The sequence below is a fragment of the Delphinus delphis genome, chromosome 19 (assembly GCF_949987515.2).
Source record: "Delphinus delphis chromosome 19, mDelDel1.2, whole genome shotgun sequence".
In the NCBI taxonomy this organism is placed as follows: Eukaryota; Metazoa; Chordata; class Mammalia; order Artiodactyla; family Delphinidae; genus Delphinus; species Delphinus delphis.
This window is the reverse complement of record NC_082701.1, coordinates 52,647,218-52,665,708: the sequence shown is the minus strand read 5'-3', so window position 1 is coordinate 52,665,708 and position 18,491 is coordinate 52,647,218. Positions and strand designations below refer to the sequence as shown.

The 18,491-nt window shown below is 54.1% G+C and overlaps 1 protein-coding gene across 4 annotated transcripts in view; it reads left to right on the top strand.

Annotated features, from left to right (window-relative positions):
• GAS7 (growth arrest specific 7) overlaps nt 1-18,491 on the top strand; it is a 201,705-nt gene that overhangs the window by 155,209 nt on the left and 28,005 nt on the right. For all 4 annotated transcript variants that reach the window (XR_009517096.1, XR_009517097.1, XR_009517098.1 and 1 more), the window contains exons 5-6: nt 8,335-8,388; nt 15,155-15,244. Coding sequence is in view for 1 of the 4 variants with exons in the window: in XM_059998325.1 (XP_059854308.1) it covers nt 8,335-8,388; nt 15,155-15,244 (144 nt within the window). In the remaining 3 variants the exon portion in view is untranslated. The remainder of the gene's footprint in view (nt 1-8,334; nt 8,389-15,154; nt 15,245-18,491) is intronic.

The window sequence follows — 18,491 nt, the reverse complement described above, 5'->3', positions numbered from 1 at the left end:
TACGGTGTGGAAGGACATGGGAGGGTGTTTTTTATTTATTTTTTGTTTGTTTTTTTACATCTTTATTGGAGTATAATTGCTTTACAATGGTGTGTTAGTTTCTGCTTCATAACAAAGTGAATCAGTTATACATAGGTTCCCATATCTCTTCCCTCTTGCGTCTCCCTCCCTCCCACCAGGAGGGCGTTTTAAGATTCCCAAACTGCGTTCTCATTTGTCAGCTCAGCTGACACTTGTGCAAACGCAGGAGGGAGGTGTCAGTACGATTCCCGTGTTACAGATGAGGTCACGGAGTCTCAGACCGGTTAAGCGACTCATGAGGGTTGACACGATTACCAGGTGGTCAGACTGGACTTGATGCCGAGTTCTTCCGGTGTCATTAAGCTGTGTCTGAGGAGCTGAGGACTGGTCTTATGTGGTCCGTCCATGACTTATCCAGAAGATGTCCCTGAGCAGAAGCTTCCAAACCAGCCCTTTCCAGGAGTGAAAATGCCAGGCCCCAAGGATGGTGGTGGTGTTGATGTTGATGATGATGATGGTGTGATTACAATAGTTGCTTGTTGTCAACAACAGTGGGTTCTCTGTGCCAGTCACTGAAAGAGAGACCTTGTGGTCTGTGACAGCAGGCGGCTTCAGTGTGACACTTAGCTTTAAGGCAGGCAAGAAGGTTAAACCTCAGAAACCTAGTTATGTTCTTGTCTCAGGAGGCTGGGCATTGGGCACAGGTCAGTTCAGTTCGAACTCTGGAAGAGAACTGGGACGTCTAGGTGGGCCAAGGCTCCTTCCATGTTGATGGGTTGACGAATCTCCCGGGCCTCGTGTTAGAATGCAGATTCTGATTCAGGAGGTCTGGGGAGGGGCCGGAGGTTCCCTGTTTCTAATGAGCCCCCTGGGTAATGCTGATGCTGGTGTGGGGGGGGCGTGGACCGTGGCAGGACAGGCGAGGATCCGGGCACGGTTAGTCGTGCCAGCACGCGTGTGTCCCCTTCACCCCCTGCTCATGGCACACGTCACAGCCCTGGCTCCGTGTGTTTCCTGCAGAGCCCCCCCCTCAACACAGCCTCTTTCAGTCCGTTTGAAATGAAACTTATTTGCCACCTAACTATGGAGTGTTTTCTTAAGACGTCAGCCCAAGCTCTGCTGTGGTCTCCCGGCAACTAGAAAAGCTGGTCTACCCTGGGCAAGAAGACTGGAAACAACCCCTTCCTCCCCGCACCCACCCCCCATCATTCGTCTCTCGTTCCCTAATGGAGCATGCTCCCCCATCCCGAAATACTGTGGAGCTGTTTCTTAACCATATAAAACAAAATGTATCCTGATACATAGAACCTCCTGGGAAGCCAGTTGGACAGTGTGCTGCTGTAAGCCTTTGGCCCATGAATTTCCTTTCGTGCATCTGTTCTTGGGATACATTCAGGGATTCTGATCTGTGTGTGAGGCCGTTCACTCAAGCATTATTTACAGCCCTGCCCCCTTGGACCCAACCTGATTATCCAACGACAGGGGATGGGTAAAACGGCTGATGGCACGGAACGCCGTCCGGCCAGCGAGACCCCGCAGCCGCGAAGACTCCTTCTTCCGAAGAAAATGTCGTGATTCCGGAAAATGCTGAGACATGATATTGAGTGAGAAAAGCAGAACAAAACTGCATGTATGGTCAGTCTTATCTGGGGGGAGGAAACCTATCCACATGTGAAGAAAAAATAAACCCGAACATTGGTGGCGTTGCTGTCCGGTTCTCAACCAGGGGACGTCTGGCAGTGTTCGGAGATATTTTGGTTGTCACAGCTGGGCAGGGGGTCCTACTGGTATCTAGTCAGTAGGGGCCGGGGATGTCACTAAGCATCCCACAAGGCACACGACAGCCTCCACCACAAAGCATTACCCAGGTTGAAAAGATGATTGGTCTAAGGTGATTTTTATTCTCTTTAGACTTTTGGGTGTTTTTTTTTTCCTTTTTTAAATTTATTTGTTTATTTATTTTTTAACATCTTTACTGGGGTATAATTGCTTTACAATGGTGTGTTAGTTTCTACTTTATAACAAAGTGAATCAGTTATACATATACATATGTTCCCATATCTCTTCCCTCTTGCGTCTCCCTCCCTCCCACCCTCCCTATCCCACTCTAAAATTTCCTAAAATGAACACATTTTACTGCCATAGAAGGCGTTATAAAACAAGGAGTTCGAGGCGAGGTACTGGGGATGCAGGGAAGGTCAGCTCTGGAGACCCAGGCCAGGCCTGGGCACTGCTTCAGGACAGGTGGAGTCCAGTGCACTGTTTTTGGATGATAACATTGCGAGGGGGGAGGTATCATCAAAGTCACGAGAATACACAGTGCGGTGCATGGAGAGAGCAGATATGCATTCGTTCACTAGTTCCCCAGCTGTGAAAGCGTTTGCGAACCTACAGAGCTGGCTGTCCTAAAAGGCGCCAGAGGCCAGTCGTAGAAATGGGTTAAGAAGGGTTGATATTTCCAGAGAGCACTACTGACAGATGGTCCCCAGAGTAGATATAGCACACTTCAGCCTGCGTAGTATTTACTACCCCGTCCCAGGCTGTCAACTCTAATTAGTGACAATTCTCACCTAATAAGATTGAAAGAAAGGAAGAGTGAATGAAGGAATGAACGGATGAACAAACACATGGCCATTTGAGAGGCAGGGTTGGGGGTGGATCAGGTAGCTTGTCACACCCCTGTTGTGTTCGTTTTCTGCTACCTGCCCCCTCCTCGAGCAAGCTAATCAGGAAAATTAGAATGTTGGGCAGGTAGGAAGATTATCTAATCTCCATGGAAACCGGGAGTGTCTGTACCGTCGTGGGTGGGACTGATGGCTGGGTGCCCGGCACCCCAGGGGTGGTGCCCACCCAGTTCTGGGAGACCCGGAGGGCCAGGCGCAGGTGATGGTGATCTGGTGCCACTCAGTGGAGGTTTGCAAGCCTGCAGCTCCGGGGCGGGCTGCCTGGGGGCTGGATGCACGGGGCCCGCCTGATCGGAGGCTGGGGGATCACAGGCTGAGGACAGTCTTGCTGGCCGTGGCAGAAGCACATCTGAGCCTGTCCCCTGCCCGCCCGCCCGCCTGGGGCTAGGGTGGTGTGAGCCCCCTCTGCTCCCTGTGCAGGTACTGGGAGGGCAAGGAACCTGCCCACCAGAGCCCAGGCCGTTTAGTGACCCACCTTTCAACTGTTTTAGATTCCCATGAACTGCCCCCCAGGAAGGCTATCTTTAGACACGGGAGAGGAAAGAGAATGGGACTGCGAGCTTGGAAACTTAAGGAACCCGTTGGCGGTGAGATTCTGAGAGCTCATTTACTTAATTGGGCGCTCCCTCCCCTACTTGGTAAAGAGCACATGTTCTATCGAGCATCTGTTTATTTGCGAGGCACTGAGTCATAGACAGATGTAGCCCTTGTCTTTTTTTTAAATTAATTAATTAATTTTTGGCTGCATTGGGTCTTCGTTGCTGTGCGCGGGCTTTCTCTAGTTGTGGCGAGTGGGGTGCTACTCTTGGTTGTGGTGTACGGGCTTCTCATGGCGGTGGCTTCTCTTGTTGCGGAGCACGGGCTCTAGGCGTGCGGGCTTCAGTAGTTGCAGCACGCGGGCTCAGTAGTTGCGGTGCACGGGTAGCCGTTGTCTTGATGGAGTTAATAGCTGGGACTGGAGAAAGAGATAAACGTTTATTTCATTTTGGCAATGATAGGGGCTGGAGGGAATGTGTGCTCTGAGGACATGACCAGGTGGTGGAAACATCGAGATGGCCTTTTTAAGAAAAGCTAAGACTGGAAAGATGAGCAAGGGTTTAGCTTGGTGAAGAGGTGGTGGTAGGGGAACAGCATTCCAGGTGGAGGGAACAGCATATGTGGATGCCTAGAGGCAGGATTTCAAAGAAGCCATGGAGTCCGAGTGGGGCTGTGGTTTACTATGTTAGCAGGTGTGGGGAGGGCACAAGAAGAGGCTGGAGGAGTCCTCAACGCTGTTGTGAGGAGCTTGGGTTTTGTCCTAACAGTGCTGGGAGCCACTGAGAGGTTTCATACTATGTCCCACTTGCTGAGGGTGTGGGACCCAGACTCTTCACAGGGTAAGGAGACAGGGTCAGGAAGACATTGCAGAGTCCAGGGGCCCGCTGAATTGGCTGGGAATGACACACTGCCTTCTCCCAGGCACTGCCTCGTCTGTCACCACCCTCAGTGGGTCCTCACAGTGACAGCAGAGCAGCCCAGGCGAGGCCAGGAAACCAGGCTGGGGAGGGGTTTTTAAAAAGAGGAGAAAAACCTTCTAGAATCATAGGAAAAGGAAATTAAAAAAAAAAAAACTTCTGTTATGGACACACGTAAACATTTATAAGAGTAGAAGGACTATTTTAATAAAGGACCATGGACCAATCATTTAACTTCAATTATTCAGCCAATCTTGTTTCATTTAAACTCCCATCACAGGACTTCCCTGGTGGTCCAGTGGTAAAGAATCCACCTTCCAAGGCAGGGGACGCGGGTTCGCTCCCTGGTCGGGGAACTGAGCTCCCACATGCCGCGGGGCAGCTAATCCTGTGCGCCGCAACTACTGAGCTCACGTGCCCCGGAGCCCACACGCCACAACTAGAGAGAAAACCTGCATGCCACAACTAGAGAGAAGCCCACGTGCTGCAACTAAGACCCAGTGCAGCCAAAAATTGAAAAAAATCAGTAAAATAAAATAAATAAAATGAATGGGTTATATATTAAAAAAAAATTTTTTTTAAATAAACTCCCATCACCTCTCCCTAACTTCCCACTGGATTCTTTTAAAGCAAATTCCTCACATATTGTTTTAACTGTAAGTATTTCAGAATGTATGTCTAAGGGCGAAGACATAACATAATACCATCAGTACACTTAAGAAAACGTTAGTTCATTAATATCATCCAATATGTATATATTAGATCTGTGGGGTGAATAGGGTCGGGCCATGTGCACATCGTTTCCTAACAGCCTTTGCGCTCGGAGCTTTGAGCATCCCTGATGATTGGGCCTGAGTCTTTGACATTGGGGTTTGCCAGTGGTGGTTTTCCCAGATTGGCTTGTGGGAGCCTCTTTGAGTTGGCGTCTCTGTCCTTTTGTTATGTCACATCATTTGTTAAGCACTTTCTTACCTCCTGGCACAGATGTTCCAGGTCCACCTGGCATTTGGAATTAGCCAATTCTCCAAGGAGCCTGGGTCCCTTTTAGTGGGAAATCATATTAGAAACCACTTCTACCTAGTAGGTGTTCTCACTGTGACTGAGGTGTCGTTCCTTCTGGGGCCTTTCAGTGGAGTGCTACGGAATGTGTGTGTGTGTGAGTGTGTGAGTGATGTGTGTGTGTGTGTATGTGTGTGTATATATATATATATATATATATATATATATATATATGTGATAACGTTTATGTATATGACGTTCGAATAATGGACACAGGTCTTCAGCAGCAAACAGAGCGTGAAAGCACCTGGGAGGAGCCTCTGACCCCCGTGTGCAGCTCTGGCTGAAACGGCGCAGCTAGGAGAGCAGCGACTGGCACCCGTACTTAGAACATCACCCCCACCCCCGCATGCTGTTACTTGCACTCCTGTCTTGACCCAGATTATAGGCAGGAGGGTGACCTCTGTGTCCAGCCTCATTCCAGACAGCCTTGGACACAGTGGCCCCCAAATCAGTGTTTGTAGATGACGGAGATGTTTTCTGGCCCCTGCAGAGATACCTGGAAAAACAAGAGATTGTCCCAGGTCTCCAAGTGGAGAGATAGCGGGAGACAGAGAAAAGAGTCTTTCAGGTTTGGGGATCAGTTTCCTCTGTTTACTTGCCTTGTGACCCTGGACACCTTAGTGTCTGCAAGCCTCGGTTTCCTCATCTGTAAAATGAAGACGATGCCAGTAACCTGGTGGGGTTGTGGGGACTCAGTGAGAGTACGTGTGTTAAATGCCTGCCTCACGGCTGCCTCACAAGGCAGCACTCGGGGCAGGAGCTCTCCCAGTGTATCCTTCCCCCGGAGTTCCCCCCCACTCCTCCCTCGAAGGCTATTGCCAAGGCTGCCAGAGCACTGGTTGCACTTCCTGGGGGGTGTAATGGGAGCACTGTGGTGGTCCTGGTGGTGATGATGTGTGTCTGTGGTAGGGAGACCTCTGCAAACTGCAGAATCCACCCCAGGGACGTCCCTAGCTGTCCAGTGGTTAAGACTCTGCGCTTCCAATGCAGGGGGCATGGGTTTGATCCCTGGTTGGGAACTAAGATCCTACATGCTACGCGGCCAAAAAAAAAAAAAGAAAAACGAGGGCTTCCCTGGTGGTGCAGTGGTTGAGAGTCCGCCTGCTGATGCAGGGGACACGGGTTCGTGCCCCGGTCCGGGAAGATCCCACATGCCGCGGAGCGGCTGGGCCCGTGAGCCATGGCCGCTGAGCCTGCGCGTCCGGAGCCTGTGCTCCGCGACGGGAGAGGCCACAACAGTGAGAGGCCCGCGTACCGCAAAAACAAACAAACAAAAAACGAATCCATCCCGAAGGTTCTCCTTGCCCATCCCGGGTGTGTATTTGCATGGACGAACCTGTAGGAAGAGCCCAGCACCTGTCTGTTCTCCTTGGAGACTGGTACCTGGGCCCCTGCCGTGCAGCCTCAGTCTGCCTTCCTCGAAGAAAGCCCCATCTTGGCAAGTGCCCTGGGCAGAATCGATAGTTTGGGAGGGTCCAGGGTGGGCAGGCTGGTTGAGTTGATGCATTTAACACATCTAAGGAAGCTATAGTTGGTCACAAGCGTGACGTTGCCCCAGAACCTGTTGGGTCTGCTAACAGAAGTGCTGTAGTTAGGGGGGCCTCAGTGCAACGACAGAACAGACATCCTCCATGGAGGCCCCCAGACTCTGCCTTAAAGACCCTGGCCCCCGGAGACCTGCCGGATCAGCCGTTCTGGGAGGTGGGTGGGGGGACCCGATGGGGGAGAGCTAATTCTGATGCACTCCAGAGCCTGAGGACCGTTGGTGACAGATGGTGAAACAGGCTCAAGTTAACTTGGCAGGATGTCAAGGCTGGCGAGTTCATCTTCTTGTCTGTGAAACGATGACACGTAAAGGTCCCTTTTAGCTGAACAGTCCGGGGATGTCAGTTTTCATTAGCCTACTTTACTTACCTGCCAAAGTAGGTCTCGTTGGCAACGAGGGACTGAGGGGGGGTTGGGGGGGGGGAGGCAGGGAATGAGGGGACCATGGGCAGGAACTCATCAAGCTTCTTATTTTGCCTGATGAGCAGCTGACCACCCCCCACCCCCAAAACGCTCATCCTGTTGGGTGGTCCAGAGCTGTGCTGGCCTGGGGATGGGGACTGCTGGTTCCCTGAGGCTTGCTGGAGAAGCCTCTTCGTGCTTCTTCTGGGCCTTTCTCTGTAAAGTCCTAGCAGCCACTTCCTTCCCTCCCACTAGAGACAGAATAAGGCCACGAGTCCCAGGACACACATGCGATGCCAGTGCAGTGCCTTAGGGGCGAGCCTGCTTCCCAGCTCGACATGTGGCTCAGGACAGGAGTGGGCATCCCATGTCCTGCTCAGGGACCCTATAGAGTCCCTGACGTAACTGCTGATGGCACAACAAAGACCCAGAATTGACCCTCCCCTTTAGGGTCATAGGCTCTTAGGACCCATGTGGTGTTTTCATCTGGCAATCCTTACTTTCCATTCCAGGACCATCCTAGGTCTGGGGCAGGCTGCTGAGGTCCTGTGGGCTTGGTGGTCCTTGGGACAGTGGTTTTCTTGCTGGCAAAGGGAAGACCCCCAAAGTCCAAATGGAAGCCGAAACAGAGCCCCCCTGCTCTCGGGGTTGGGAAGGTGACATGTCACGGATGTGGCCGAGCACCCCAGGCCACATTGCACGTATCTGGGGTGTGATATGTCGGCCCCGGGGGATTTGGAATAAGATGTCATGTTCTGAATCCTCAGTGCGAGGAGGTGGTGGCCTTAACTCTCTGCTCCCCGGGTGGATTCTGCCGGTTAAGGCAGCCAGCAGCGTGCAGAACCACTTAACCAGCAGAGGGCCGCTGAGGGGTTAGCTCCCCCAGCCACCGACGGGGAGAAGAGGAGGCAGACCTGCTTTGGAGCAGTTTTCTCAGAGCCTGTGCTGGAGGCTTCCTCCAATTCGTTTTCAAGCCGGGGCGCGGGAGGCTCCTGCCTGCCCTCTCCCAGAATATGGTGACTTGGGGGTTAACGGCAGCCGGAGCATCCCCAAACTTCCCCGGCCCGAGGCTTTTAACCAACCCCTCCACCTTCAGGGAACCCGAATGAAAGAGGATGTCCGATATGGAGGACAGCTTTGACGATATTTCTTGTGTCTCTCCCCAGAACCTGGGATCCTCGTCACCAGGCAAAAAGCAGAGCAAGGAAAACACCATCACGGTAAGCGGCTCCCGCGGAGCGCACGCATGTTGGGTGGCAAGCTGGGGCTGTCTCTGGTCCATGGCTCGGCTGTTGCCATGGCAATGCGGACCGCTGAATGGAAGCGATGCCCAGCCTGGTACCTGGGAAGTTCCAAAGCTTGGATGTTGCCGAGGGTTCCCCCCTTGCCTCCCCCCGGCCCTTCTTCTGTTGATTTCTTATTTCACTTTTTCTCTTGGGGCAAACACGTGGAAGGATTGTGGTTGGAATGGTGCAGAAGCCACTTTTGCAGGGCAGGCAGGGGAAGGTGCGCGTGCAGGAGTGGGTTGGAGGGGGTGGGCTGTGCTCCTCGCAAGTGACATGACGTGTAAATTACAGCCACGGCAGGCTGGCTTTTGTGCAGGGGAACTTCTGGAAGACATCAAAGTTAAAAGGAAGAGAAAGCGCCCTAAGAATAGAGTTCCTGGGAGTTGCTGATGGGGAAGCAGGCCGCCTCTGCCCAGAGCGGCCAGACAGCCTCCCAGGGCTCTTCCAAAAGCCCGCCGAGTCCCCACGCCATCCTGCCTCCGGCTCCACATCAGCCCTGTGCTCGGGGAAGGCGGGCGCTGGACGTCCCTCCCCCTCCAAGTAGAGAAACAACTCGCCCATCTGCTCAGCTAAGAACTTGGAGCTGGGAGACGTGTGGTCCAAGGTGTGCGGTTTCGACCCAAGTGCAGCAGCTCTGGGGCCGCAGATAGGCTCCCTCAGGCTCTGTCACACAGTTCTCGGAGATGGAAGCAAGACGGGGTCCCCTGCCCCGGCTCATGCAGGCTGCAGATCCTGCTTAGACGGATTTGGGGAGGAAAAAGCGGCAGGCAAACAATGGCAACAGTCATAATTGCTGCCCCTGTGTGTCCATTTATTAGGCACCAGGAGGGTTCTGAGCACCCATTTCATTCTCCGCTCACTGCGGGGAGGGCAGGTGGTTGGACCAGGGTAGTGTGGGGACTGGGAACTCGGGCTCTGAAGCCAAGGGGGTCAGCACAGCACCCACCAGCTGGGCAGCGACCCGGCCTCTCTGGGTCTCAGTGTCCACATCTGTACAATGGGGAGACGATGGGCATATGCGCCTTAGGGATGGTGTGGAAAGCACGTAGAACAGCCTGGCACAGTAGGTGCTCAGTTCACACTAGTCTCCTCATCGCCGTGTTTATAGATGAGGAAATTGAGGCACAGAGCAGGACCTGGCACAGAGCAGGGCCTCGCCCAAGGTCACACAGCTGGGAAGCATCAGGACTTGAGACCTGTGCTCTTACCCACCAGCAATGCCCCAGGTGCAAGTTGCCCCCCGAGGATGGGACCAGGCGGCTCAACCCTGGGCCAGCAGCAGCTTCCTTGTTACTGGAGCTGATGGGGAGGGCGTGGACAGGCCCCCGGGGCAGACGTCCTGAGAACACAGTCCTCACGTTCACAGAAAGCCCCAGAATACTGGGGCAAAGCAGGAGCTCCCAAAGTTCCCTGAAAGATGGAGAAAGAGGGAGAAGAAACTGCATTGTAGAAGGAACATGAATAAGAGAAATGAAAAGTGAAAAGCTGAGTGTTATGCCTCCCATGGGTGATGGAGCCCAGCTCACGAGGTGCAGCCCGGGTCACCACTCTGGTCTGCCTTTAGGCCGGAGCCTGGGGCTTTGTCAGCGTGGGCGTGGCCCTGGGTCTCCTGGCAACACACCTCCTCCATCCCTGCCTCACTGCCTTCCCTCCTTCTTCCCGCCGCCCTACAGCAGTGCTTCTCATCTGAAGCCTTGGGGACACTTGTTAAAATGCAGATTCCTCTGTTGGTCACTCTGGGGCGAGGCTGGAAAGTTTGCGTTATAACCAACACCCCCGCACCCCGGAGGTTTTAAATAAGCACTCAAGCCTTGGGGACTTTTTGCTGGGAAAACTGAGAAGGGGCACAGTGAGTGAGGACCAGAGCCCCGGACTTGAACCCGGGTCTGCTGACTGCCAGCCCATGCGGCCCTTCTCCTCTCCAGGCTGGAGATGGGCATCCTTGCCGGCCGGCCGACCAGTGGGGCTGCAGAGCTCTGTACCGTGGCTCTTGCCCTTCCACGGAGCAGTCACTCTCCCACTGCGGCCCCTCCCTGAGTCCTGATCCTGCAGAGCTCGTGGCTTCCCTGGAAGGAGATGCTGGGGGGGACGGTGCGGGGAGGCTGGGGCCCAAGCTTCCCTCGCCCCGGTGTGCGGGGATAGGGTGAGCATCCTCTTACCTGGTCTCACCCAGGCAGCAGAGATTTGCAGGCGACGTCCGAGTCTGGCTCACAGTGTGGCCGAGAAGCAAGGACCGAGCTTGGTTCCGACGCTCCGGCTCCCCGACCCGGGCCTGGAGCAAGTTTTGAAGAGGCCGACACGTGGGCTGCTCGTCAGCCGTGGGGCCCCGGGCAGGGCTGGCAGTGAGTGGGCTGCTTGCTTGATTGGAAGTGACGGGCGCTAATGGCAGTTCACAGCCTCGGCACCAATATGATGCGTCAGAATCTGGAGGATTCCAGGAAAGGTGACAGCAGAGCCACCTAGTCACGCTCCTGTCCTAGAAAGAAGAGTCTGGGGACTCCTCTAATCTTCAGTCTGAGCTTCCCGGCATGGCCCGTCTGGGGGCCGCGGGTGGGAGCTCGGGGACGGTGTGAGTGCCTGAGGGCATTTCTCTTCCGCTTCCACAGGTCCCAACTCTGGCTTTTGCCTCTCTCACCCCCTCCCAGAGTAGCCTCTCCCACCAGGAGGAAATTCAGGGCCCGCTTGGTTGTGAAACCACCTTCTCTTCTATGTTGCAGGCGGCTGTCAGAGAGGAGGGCACATAGCTGCGGCCTCTGCCTCCAGGGAGGCCTCCATGCTGTGCTGGGGCCGGGGCTTGCGCCGGGCCTCCCCACGCCAGCCCCCTTGGGTGGGTCACACTTGTGTTCAGCGGCTCTTGTGCCATGGCCAGGCGCCTGAGTGGTGGCTGTAGCCCCCGCAAGAGAGTTTCTGAGGGCAGCTCTTGTGGTTCGGCCTGCCCCCATGCAGGCCGTCCCTGGCAGACCCTCTGCTGCTCAGGGGGCCCCCTGGCCGTCAGGGGCAGAGCAGGTGTTACTCCATTTACTGAGGGCTGGAGAGAGCAGAGTTGGTGCCAGAGCGAAGATGCTGTTGCTTGAGGATGGTGAGCTTGGGAGCGAGAGTGGGAGGGGCTCCTGGAACTTCCCCCAAACAGTACATAGTGGGGGCATTCCCCCATCTCCTGCTTCCTGTCCAGCACCCCTTCCTACCTGAGCCCCTGCCTCGGGTGGGGACATGGCATGGCTACGCCTAAGTGTGTTAGAAGGTAGCATGACATAGATTGAGTGTGACGTAGCTTGCTGGCTTCTGACCCTGGCTCCACCATTATTCACAGAGAATTGCAATTACATATTTACTTGTCTGCCTTCTTCATCGGGCTGTAAAACCGTCGAGGGCAGAGACTACACCTTCTACCTCTAGCCTCCATTCATGGTACCAAGAAACATTTCCAGCTCCCATCACATGGCTGTGCTGGGCCAGGTACTAGGGACACAGCGGGGAGGAGGTGGGCTTCCTCCCCTCCTGGGACAGACTGTCTGGCGAAGGAAGAGAGATGCTGAATAAGCAGTCACGAGAAATACAAATGCACCTGTGCAAAGTGCTGGGAAGGTCTAGCCTACCGCGTGCCACCAAGTAGCCGTTCAACAAACGTTTGCATGGACCGAGCACGTGTTCCATGGCGTAGCATCGTGGGTGAGGGCTCGAGCCGTCAGCCCAGACTAGAGGCAAATACTTCTGTGATCCTCAGTTAATCAAATGAGACCAGTGTGACCCAGCTTGTGGGGCTGCCGGAAGGATGAAGTGAGGATGTACGCAAAGCTTTTGCAGAAATTCTCCCAGGATGCCTCCCACGATGGGGCTGGTGAGGTGTAGTTCTCGAGACGCCCACCAGGGGGTGCAGGGCTCTGCCAGGATTCAGGGAAATTCCTATGGGATTGCCGGGGCTGCGAAATCCCAAAACCAGAGTTGACAGGGATGGAGACGGGCACCCTGGGGCCACTGGCCAGTCCATCCAAGGGCTGGTGTCCTCAGAGAGTGGCAGGAGCCCCGAGAGGGATGAAGCCTTGTCCTCCCCCAAGCTCTCTCCCCCCAGCCCCGCTAGCTTTCACCTTCAGTGGTTGTTATAGGACCACTCGTGGTCCGCCCCTCCCCTGTCTCCTAGACCCCAGACAAGGCACTCTAGAAGACCTTTGTATCCACTTCTGAGTACCTGCCTCCACGATGCTTAATGCCCAGTGTAATGTCATAGTTAACTTATCATTAAATTTGCTTGACGTTTTCATGGATTACATTATTAAACCAAATAAAGATAGGCTGTGGTCATCATTGTTTGTTGAGGCAAGAATAGCTGGAACGGGAAATAAGGAGTATGTGAAACTGTGGAATCCAGCCCTGGTTTCCAGAAGGAGGCTCATCTCTGGACAAACTTGGGGGTGTCAGCCCAAAAAGGGGGTTTGGGGAGACCATTGCCGGAGCTGGGCATTGAGAGGCTGGCCACCCCCAAGCAGACTCCTGCAGGCCAGTGATACCTCGGGTGGCTGGGGGCTGGGGCACTGGGAGAAAACATCTCATCCCAGGGGTTCCGTGGGCCTCTACCTTGACCTTGGTGGAATTCCATGCTCCCTGTCTCCAGGGCTCTCGGGGTCATTCCTGGCCCTGATCCTTCCTCCTGTGTCATCATGCTTCCCTCCAGAGCGGGAATCCCCGCCCTTATGGCGGCCAGATGCCAGTATCTGGGAGGAGGGGGCCCTTCCCTTGGCTGGGATCTCTCCTGTGTTCTCCCCCAAGGAGTGCAAGTGAGGCCTGTGCCCCCGGGAGCCGGCGGGGCCTGGATTTACTTCTAGCCGCCCCCAAGCACCTGAACCAGAGGCCATGGCTGGGGGCCCACGGGCCTGACCCAGCTAGCAGAGGGCTGCTTTGGCTTACAAGGTGTCATCGTTGTTGTTGCTGTTATTAACCATGAATGAGCTGCTAACATTTAAGCGTTGAGACACTTCACGTACAAATCCTGATCTGCTGCTGCTCTCGTGTCATCGCATAAGCTGACCACCCTGGGCTCCTCATTCTGGCTTGGCATCAGTTGGCGGGAGCTGAGAGGAATCTGCCCCCTAGTCAGACGTTCGCAGACACCACCCCGCTTCCCGAAGTGGAGGCTGGTCCCCCCACCAGCCCAAGCTTCAGTTTCCATGATGTGCGGGTCCCTCACTTCTCTGCATGGCTGCCTGGCCCTGGAGTCTGTGGCTTGGATTCAGAACCTCAGGGGTGTTCTGCACTGTTCTCGCCGTGAACGTCTGATGGCTCCCACTTCGGCAGATGCTGGGGCTGTGACGAGGGTTAAAGACCGCCAGGGCTCCGGCCTTGCCTTCCCGAGGCCTTGCGGCTCCCAGAACAAATGAGCGGACTCTCTAGGAGCGGATCTGGGGCTTGAAGCGACATCAGCGGGGTCAGCGGCGAGGCCACTTCTGCCGAGCAGGGAAAGCCAGGGGCACCGCGATCATGCTCAGGCAGAAAAGTCTGAGCAGAGCCCAGGGATCTGTGTGCTGCTGTCTCCCGGGCCAGGGCCAGCCCGCCCCAGGCACGCACCCTGGATTATCACTTAAACTCTGTTCATAGAATATACATCATGAGGTAAAATTCACAAGGTAACTTCTCACCCAGGATGCTCAGCCACTTCATTCCTTTCCCTGGAAGCGAATGATGTTATCAGTTTCCAGAAACATACCAGACGGGTGTCTATTCCTTCCTCCTCTTTTCTTAAATTTTATTTATTTTTTTAAAGATTTTTTTTTTTTTTTTTTTTTTTGCCTGCATTGGGTCTTCGTTGCTGAGCGCGGGCTTTCTCTAGTTGCGTCGAGCGGGGGCTACTCTTCATTGCGGTGCGCAGGCTTCTCATCACGGTGGCTTCTCTTGTTGCGGAGCACGGGCTCTAGGCGCGCGGGCTTCAGTGGTTGTGGCTCGCCGACTCTAGAGCGCAGGCTCAGTAGTTGTGGCGCACGGGCTTCGTTGCTCCGAGGCATGTGGGATCTTCCCAGACCAGGGCTCAAACTCGTGTCCCCTGCATTGGCAGGTGGATTCTTAACCACTGCACCACCAGGGGAGTCCCCTCCTTTTTTTTTTTTTTAAATTTAAAAATATTTTTTTACACTAAGATAGCAAACAGTAAATACTAGTCTACCTTTTCTCCTGCCACCCACCCACTTAACACTGTATCCTGCCACTCCTTCCTTATCAGTACAGAAGAACGTTCTTGCCATGTCTTTCACCATGGATATGATGCCCATACAGGACTGTCTCATACTTTTTAACCATTCCCCTGCTGACAAACCGTGGAGTTGCGTTCCAGCCTTTTGCTACTGCAAACCGAGCCGTGGTGAAAACCGTGTGCGTATGTCACTGCACCCGTGTGTAGGTATCTGTAGGATAGAATCTTACAAGTGCAGCCTCTGGGTGGAAGGCTGTGGACATTTGCAGTGTTGCTAACTTCTGTTGCACTGCTCTCTAGACAGTTTGGACTGATTTCAGTCCCTCTGGGGTGGGGGTGAGTGCCGGTTGCCCCTCATTTGAAAGGCCGACTGCCAGAGCATCCCAGGACCCCAGCGCATGTTCTCTGTCAAGCTAGCCCTGTAGGGGGACCTCTTCAGTGCCATGTCCTAGGACCCAAGCCCCTCCAGCTTCTCCCAACCCTCCAGCCAAGCCGTGTTCTTCCCTGTTCTGTGTCCTCCAGATAAACTGCGTGACATTTCCTCACCCAGACACGATGCCGGAGCAGCAGCTGCTCAAACCAACCGAATGGAGCTACTGTGACTATTTCTGGGTAAGTGGTGCCTCGGCGTCCCCGCACTGCGGCCCCGGGGACCAGGAGTGGACACCCGGGAGGGGGGCGGTGGCTTGAGCTCAAAGCAGAGCGGCCTCTCCGGGTGAAACCCAACGGGCTGGCAGTCAATTGAGCACTGGAGGCTGGAAACGTAAGTCCCACTTGGAGTCTCGATCATTCCATAAATCTCAGAAAGTCCACAGGGCAATATGGAAACTCCAGGCAGAATGCAGGTAAGCTGGAGGGTCCCCTTGCCGCTCAGTGGTAGCAGGAGACCAGAATCGGCTCCAACCTGGGCTTTTTATTTTTTTTCTGTGCGGTACACGGTCCTCTCACTGTTGTGGCCTCTCCCGTTGCGGAGCACAGGCTCCCGACGCGCAGGCTCCTCGGCCATGGCTCACGGGCCCAGCCCCTCCACGGCACGTGGGATCTTCCCAGACCGGGGCACGAACCCGTGTCCCCTGCATCGGCAGGCGGACTCGCAAGCACTGCGCCACCAGGGAAGCCCCTGCTCTGTCACTCTTGTAGGTGATCCTGGACAGTGTTTCTCCTCCTGGGCAGCCTCCCTGTTTCCATCAAAGTCCCAAGGAGGTTAGGCGCAGCCTGTAGGGGACTCCAGTTCGAATAATTCTGTGGTTCCAGACTTTTGCCTATTGCTCCATGGGTACGGAGTTTCAGTTTTGCAAGATGAGAAAGTTCTGGAGGGGGATGGTGGTGATGTTTGCACAACAGTGCACATGTCCTTAATGCCACTGCACTGTGCACTTAAAAATGGTTAAGATGGTCAATTTTGTGTGAAGTTCTCCAAAATTAAATATCTTTTGACAGATTCAGAGTCCCACTCAGAAACTCTGGGAGTACTCCTGGACATTTTCATTTTAAAATTCACAATGGCTTTTAAAATGAAATCACCCCGTTCTGGAATCAGACAGCGGTGATCGTTGTACGACCTGTGTATATATTAAAAACCAGTGAATTGTACACCTAAAAAAAGTAAACTTCGGCAAAGGCCCCAAGGAACGAGAAATTTAAAAAGTCAAAACTTTTTTTTTAAACCACCAGTCAGAATGGATTATCTATCCTTTTTTAGATTTGCTAACCAAGTACTAGACAAAAATGCTGTTGTCTTTCTACCAGATCTCTTGCCCTTCAGAAGGTAGCCAAAGATTCCTGTTGCTGTGTTTCTTCCAGATCTTCCGAGATACGTGCAGAGGCAGCAAATATTGTAGAAAGGGCTCTGGCTTTGGCGGTAGGCACACCTCGGGGGCGGGGGTGAGCCCAGGGGTGAGGGTGAGCAGGGAATCCGAGGGTACGAGACCTCGCAGCCTCCAGAAGGATGCTGGGTTTTATTCTGTTTGCAGCGGGAAGGTGGTGGAGGGTTTAAGCAGGAATCGGATGTGATCTGATGTGCCTGTGTCGTGCAAGGAGGGCTGTAAACAGGCAGACGTGCCCATGAACCTGTGGGAGGCCAGGAAAGATGGTGGCAGCTGTGGAGATGGAGGGGAAGAGCTAGGTTGGAGACATCATCCTTAAGGGGGGTGGGTGCAGGAGAGACGTCATCCATAAAGAGGGGAGCAGGAAACAGCATGCGGGGGAGACCAGCTCAAGCGCCGGGAATGGGCACCCTGGGAGCCGGAGGCCAGCGGGTGGCGGATGGTGGGGGATGGTAGGAAGCCGGGGGAGTGGGTCATCCTGCTGCCGGTCAGCATCACCCAGGTCCCATCTTGATTCAAGCCCTCCTGGGACTCTGATACTTACCCCAGGGTTTTATCTCTCGGACCATCAAGGCCTTTTCCCCTCACAGAAATTTTTCTGCTCACACGGTTATTAAAGCCCACTTCCTCGGGCTGGTTTTCCCAGTGTGGGCAAATCACTCAGCACATACATCCTCTCGGGGAGGCAGATTGGGGCTCAGTATTTCAAATAATTTTTCTTTGGCTTTTTCATCAAGATGTAGCATTCATACAATGGAGGGCACACGTCTTAATTGTACTTGGAGTCACTTTTCAATGGCCAGAGCAGCCCCCTTGTGACATGGTGTGCCCCGTGTGGTGATGATCTCCCCGTCAAGAGAGGTATTACAGTGTGGCTCAGAGGGCCCTGGGTCAGGGCAGCTGAGGAAGGGATCCTGCACTGGGAGGGAGTGGGGAGGTAAGTGGCGTTCTCCGGGCGTCACCAGCCCTTTTCCTTTCCCCTCTCGTAAAACAGCTGTTCTAATGGGATGTTAGAGGTGCAATCCATTCTTATTTTAGGGTGAGTGGTGGGAGACACAGCCTAGAATTGGAAGGACCTGACCGCTTTGCCCAGTGGCTGAGCTGAGAAAGAGCCCAGGTCTTTCCAGATCCTGGGACAGGGTTCTCACTGATGCTCCTCTCTGTGGTGGCAAAGGACCTATTTTTTTGTTGTTGTTCTTTTGTTGTTTTTTAAATTAATTTATTTATTTTTGGCTGCACTGGGTCTTCGTTGCGGTGCGCGGGCTTCTCATTGCGGTGGCTTCCCTTGTTGCGGAGCACGGGGGGCTCTAGGTACACGGGCTTCAGTAGTTGTAGCACACGGGCTCAGTAGTTGTGGCTCACGGGCTCTAGCGCGCAGGCTCAGTAGCTGTGATGCACGGGCTTAGTTGCTCCGCGGCATGTGGGATCTTCCCGGACCAGGGCTCGAACCCGTGTCCCCTGCATTGGCAGGTGGATTCTTAACCACTGCGCCACCAGGGAAGCCCTATTTTGACCTGTTTCCAACTCCTCCCATTAAGTATCAAAGCATTTGACTCTGGATCCCTGGTGGGAAAGGCTGCCTTGGAGGGGGGACAGCTCTAGGAGTGGCGCCCGCCAGGGTCCAGGAAGGCTCTGAGGGTTGATCTGCAGCCGTAGCTCTGGGAACAGATGCTGGATGCCTGTCTGGCAGGGAAGGCCCTGCTCGGGGAACCAGGGAGGCAGGGAGGGCCGGGGGAGAGCAGGAGAGAGAATCAGGCGTCTTTGAGGAGGGTCAGGCGAAACAAAACAAAAAGCATTTAATTTTGAACTGTTAATCTTTGCTTGCAAAATGAATTGGGTACTAAATTCCCATTTCAATGACTTGGCCATCTTCCCCGAGTCCTGACGTTTCTTTAAAGTAACTAATTTAAATACCATCCACCGAAGACTTGGTATTTGCCGAACACTAGGCTAAGCTGTTTCCATGTGTCATTTGTCCTGAGATGACCGCGTCAGGTGGTTGCCATTATGTCCCCAGTTTCATGGAAGGAGCA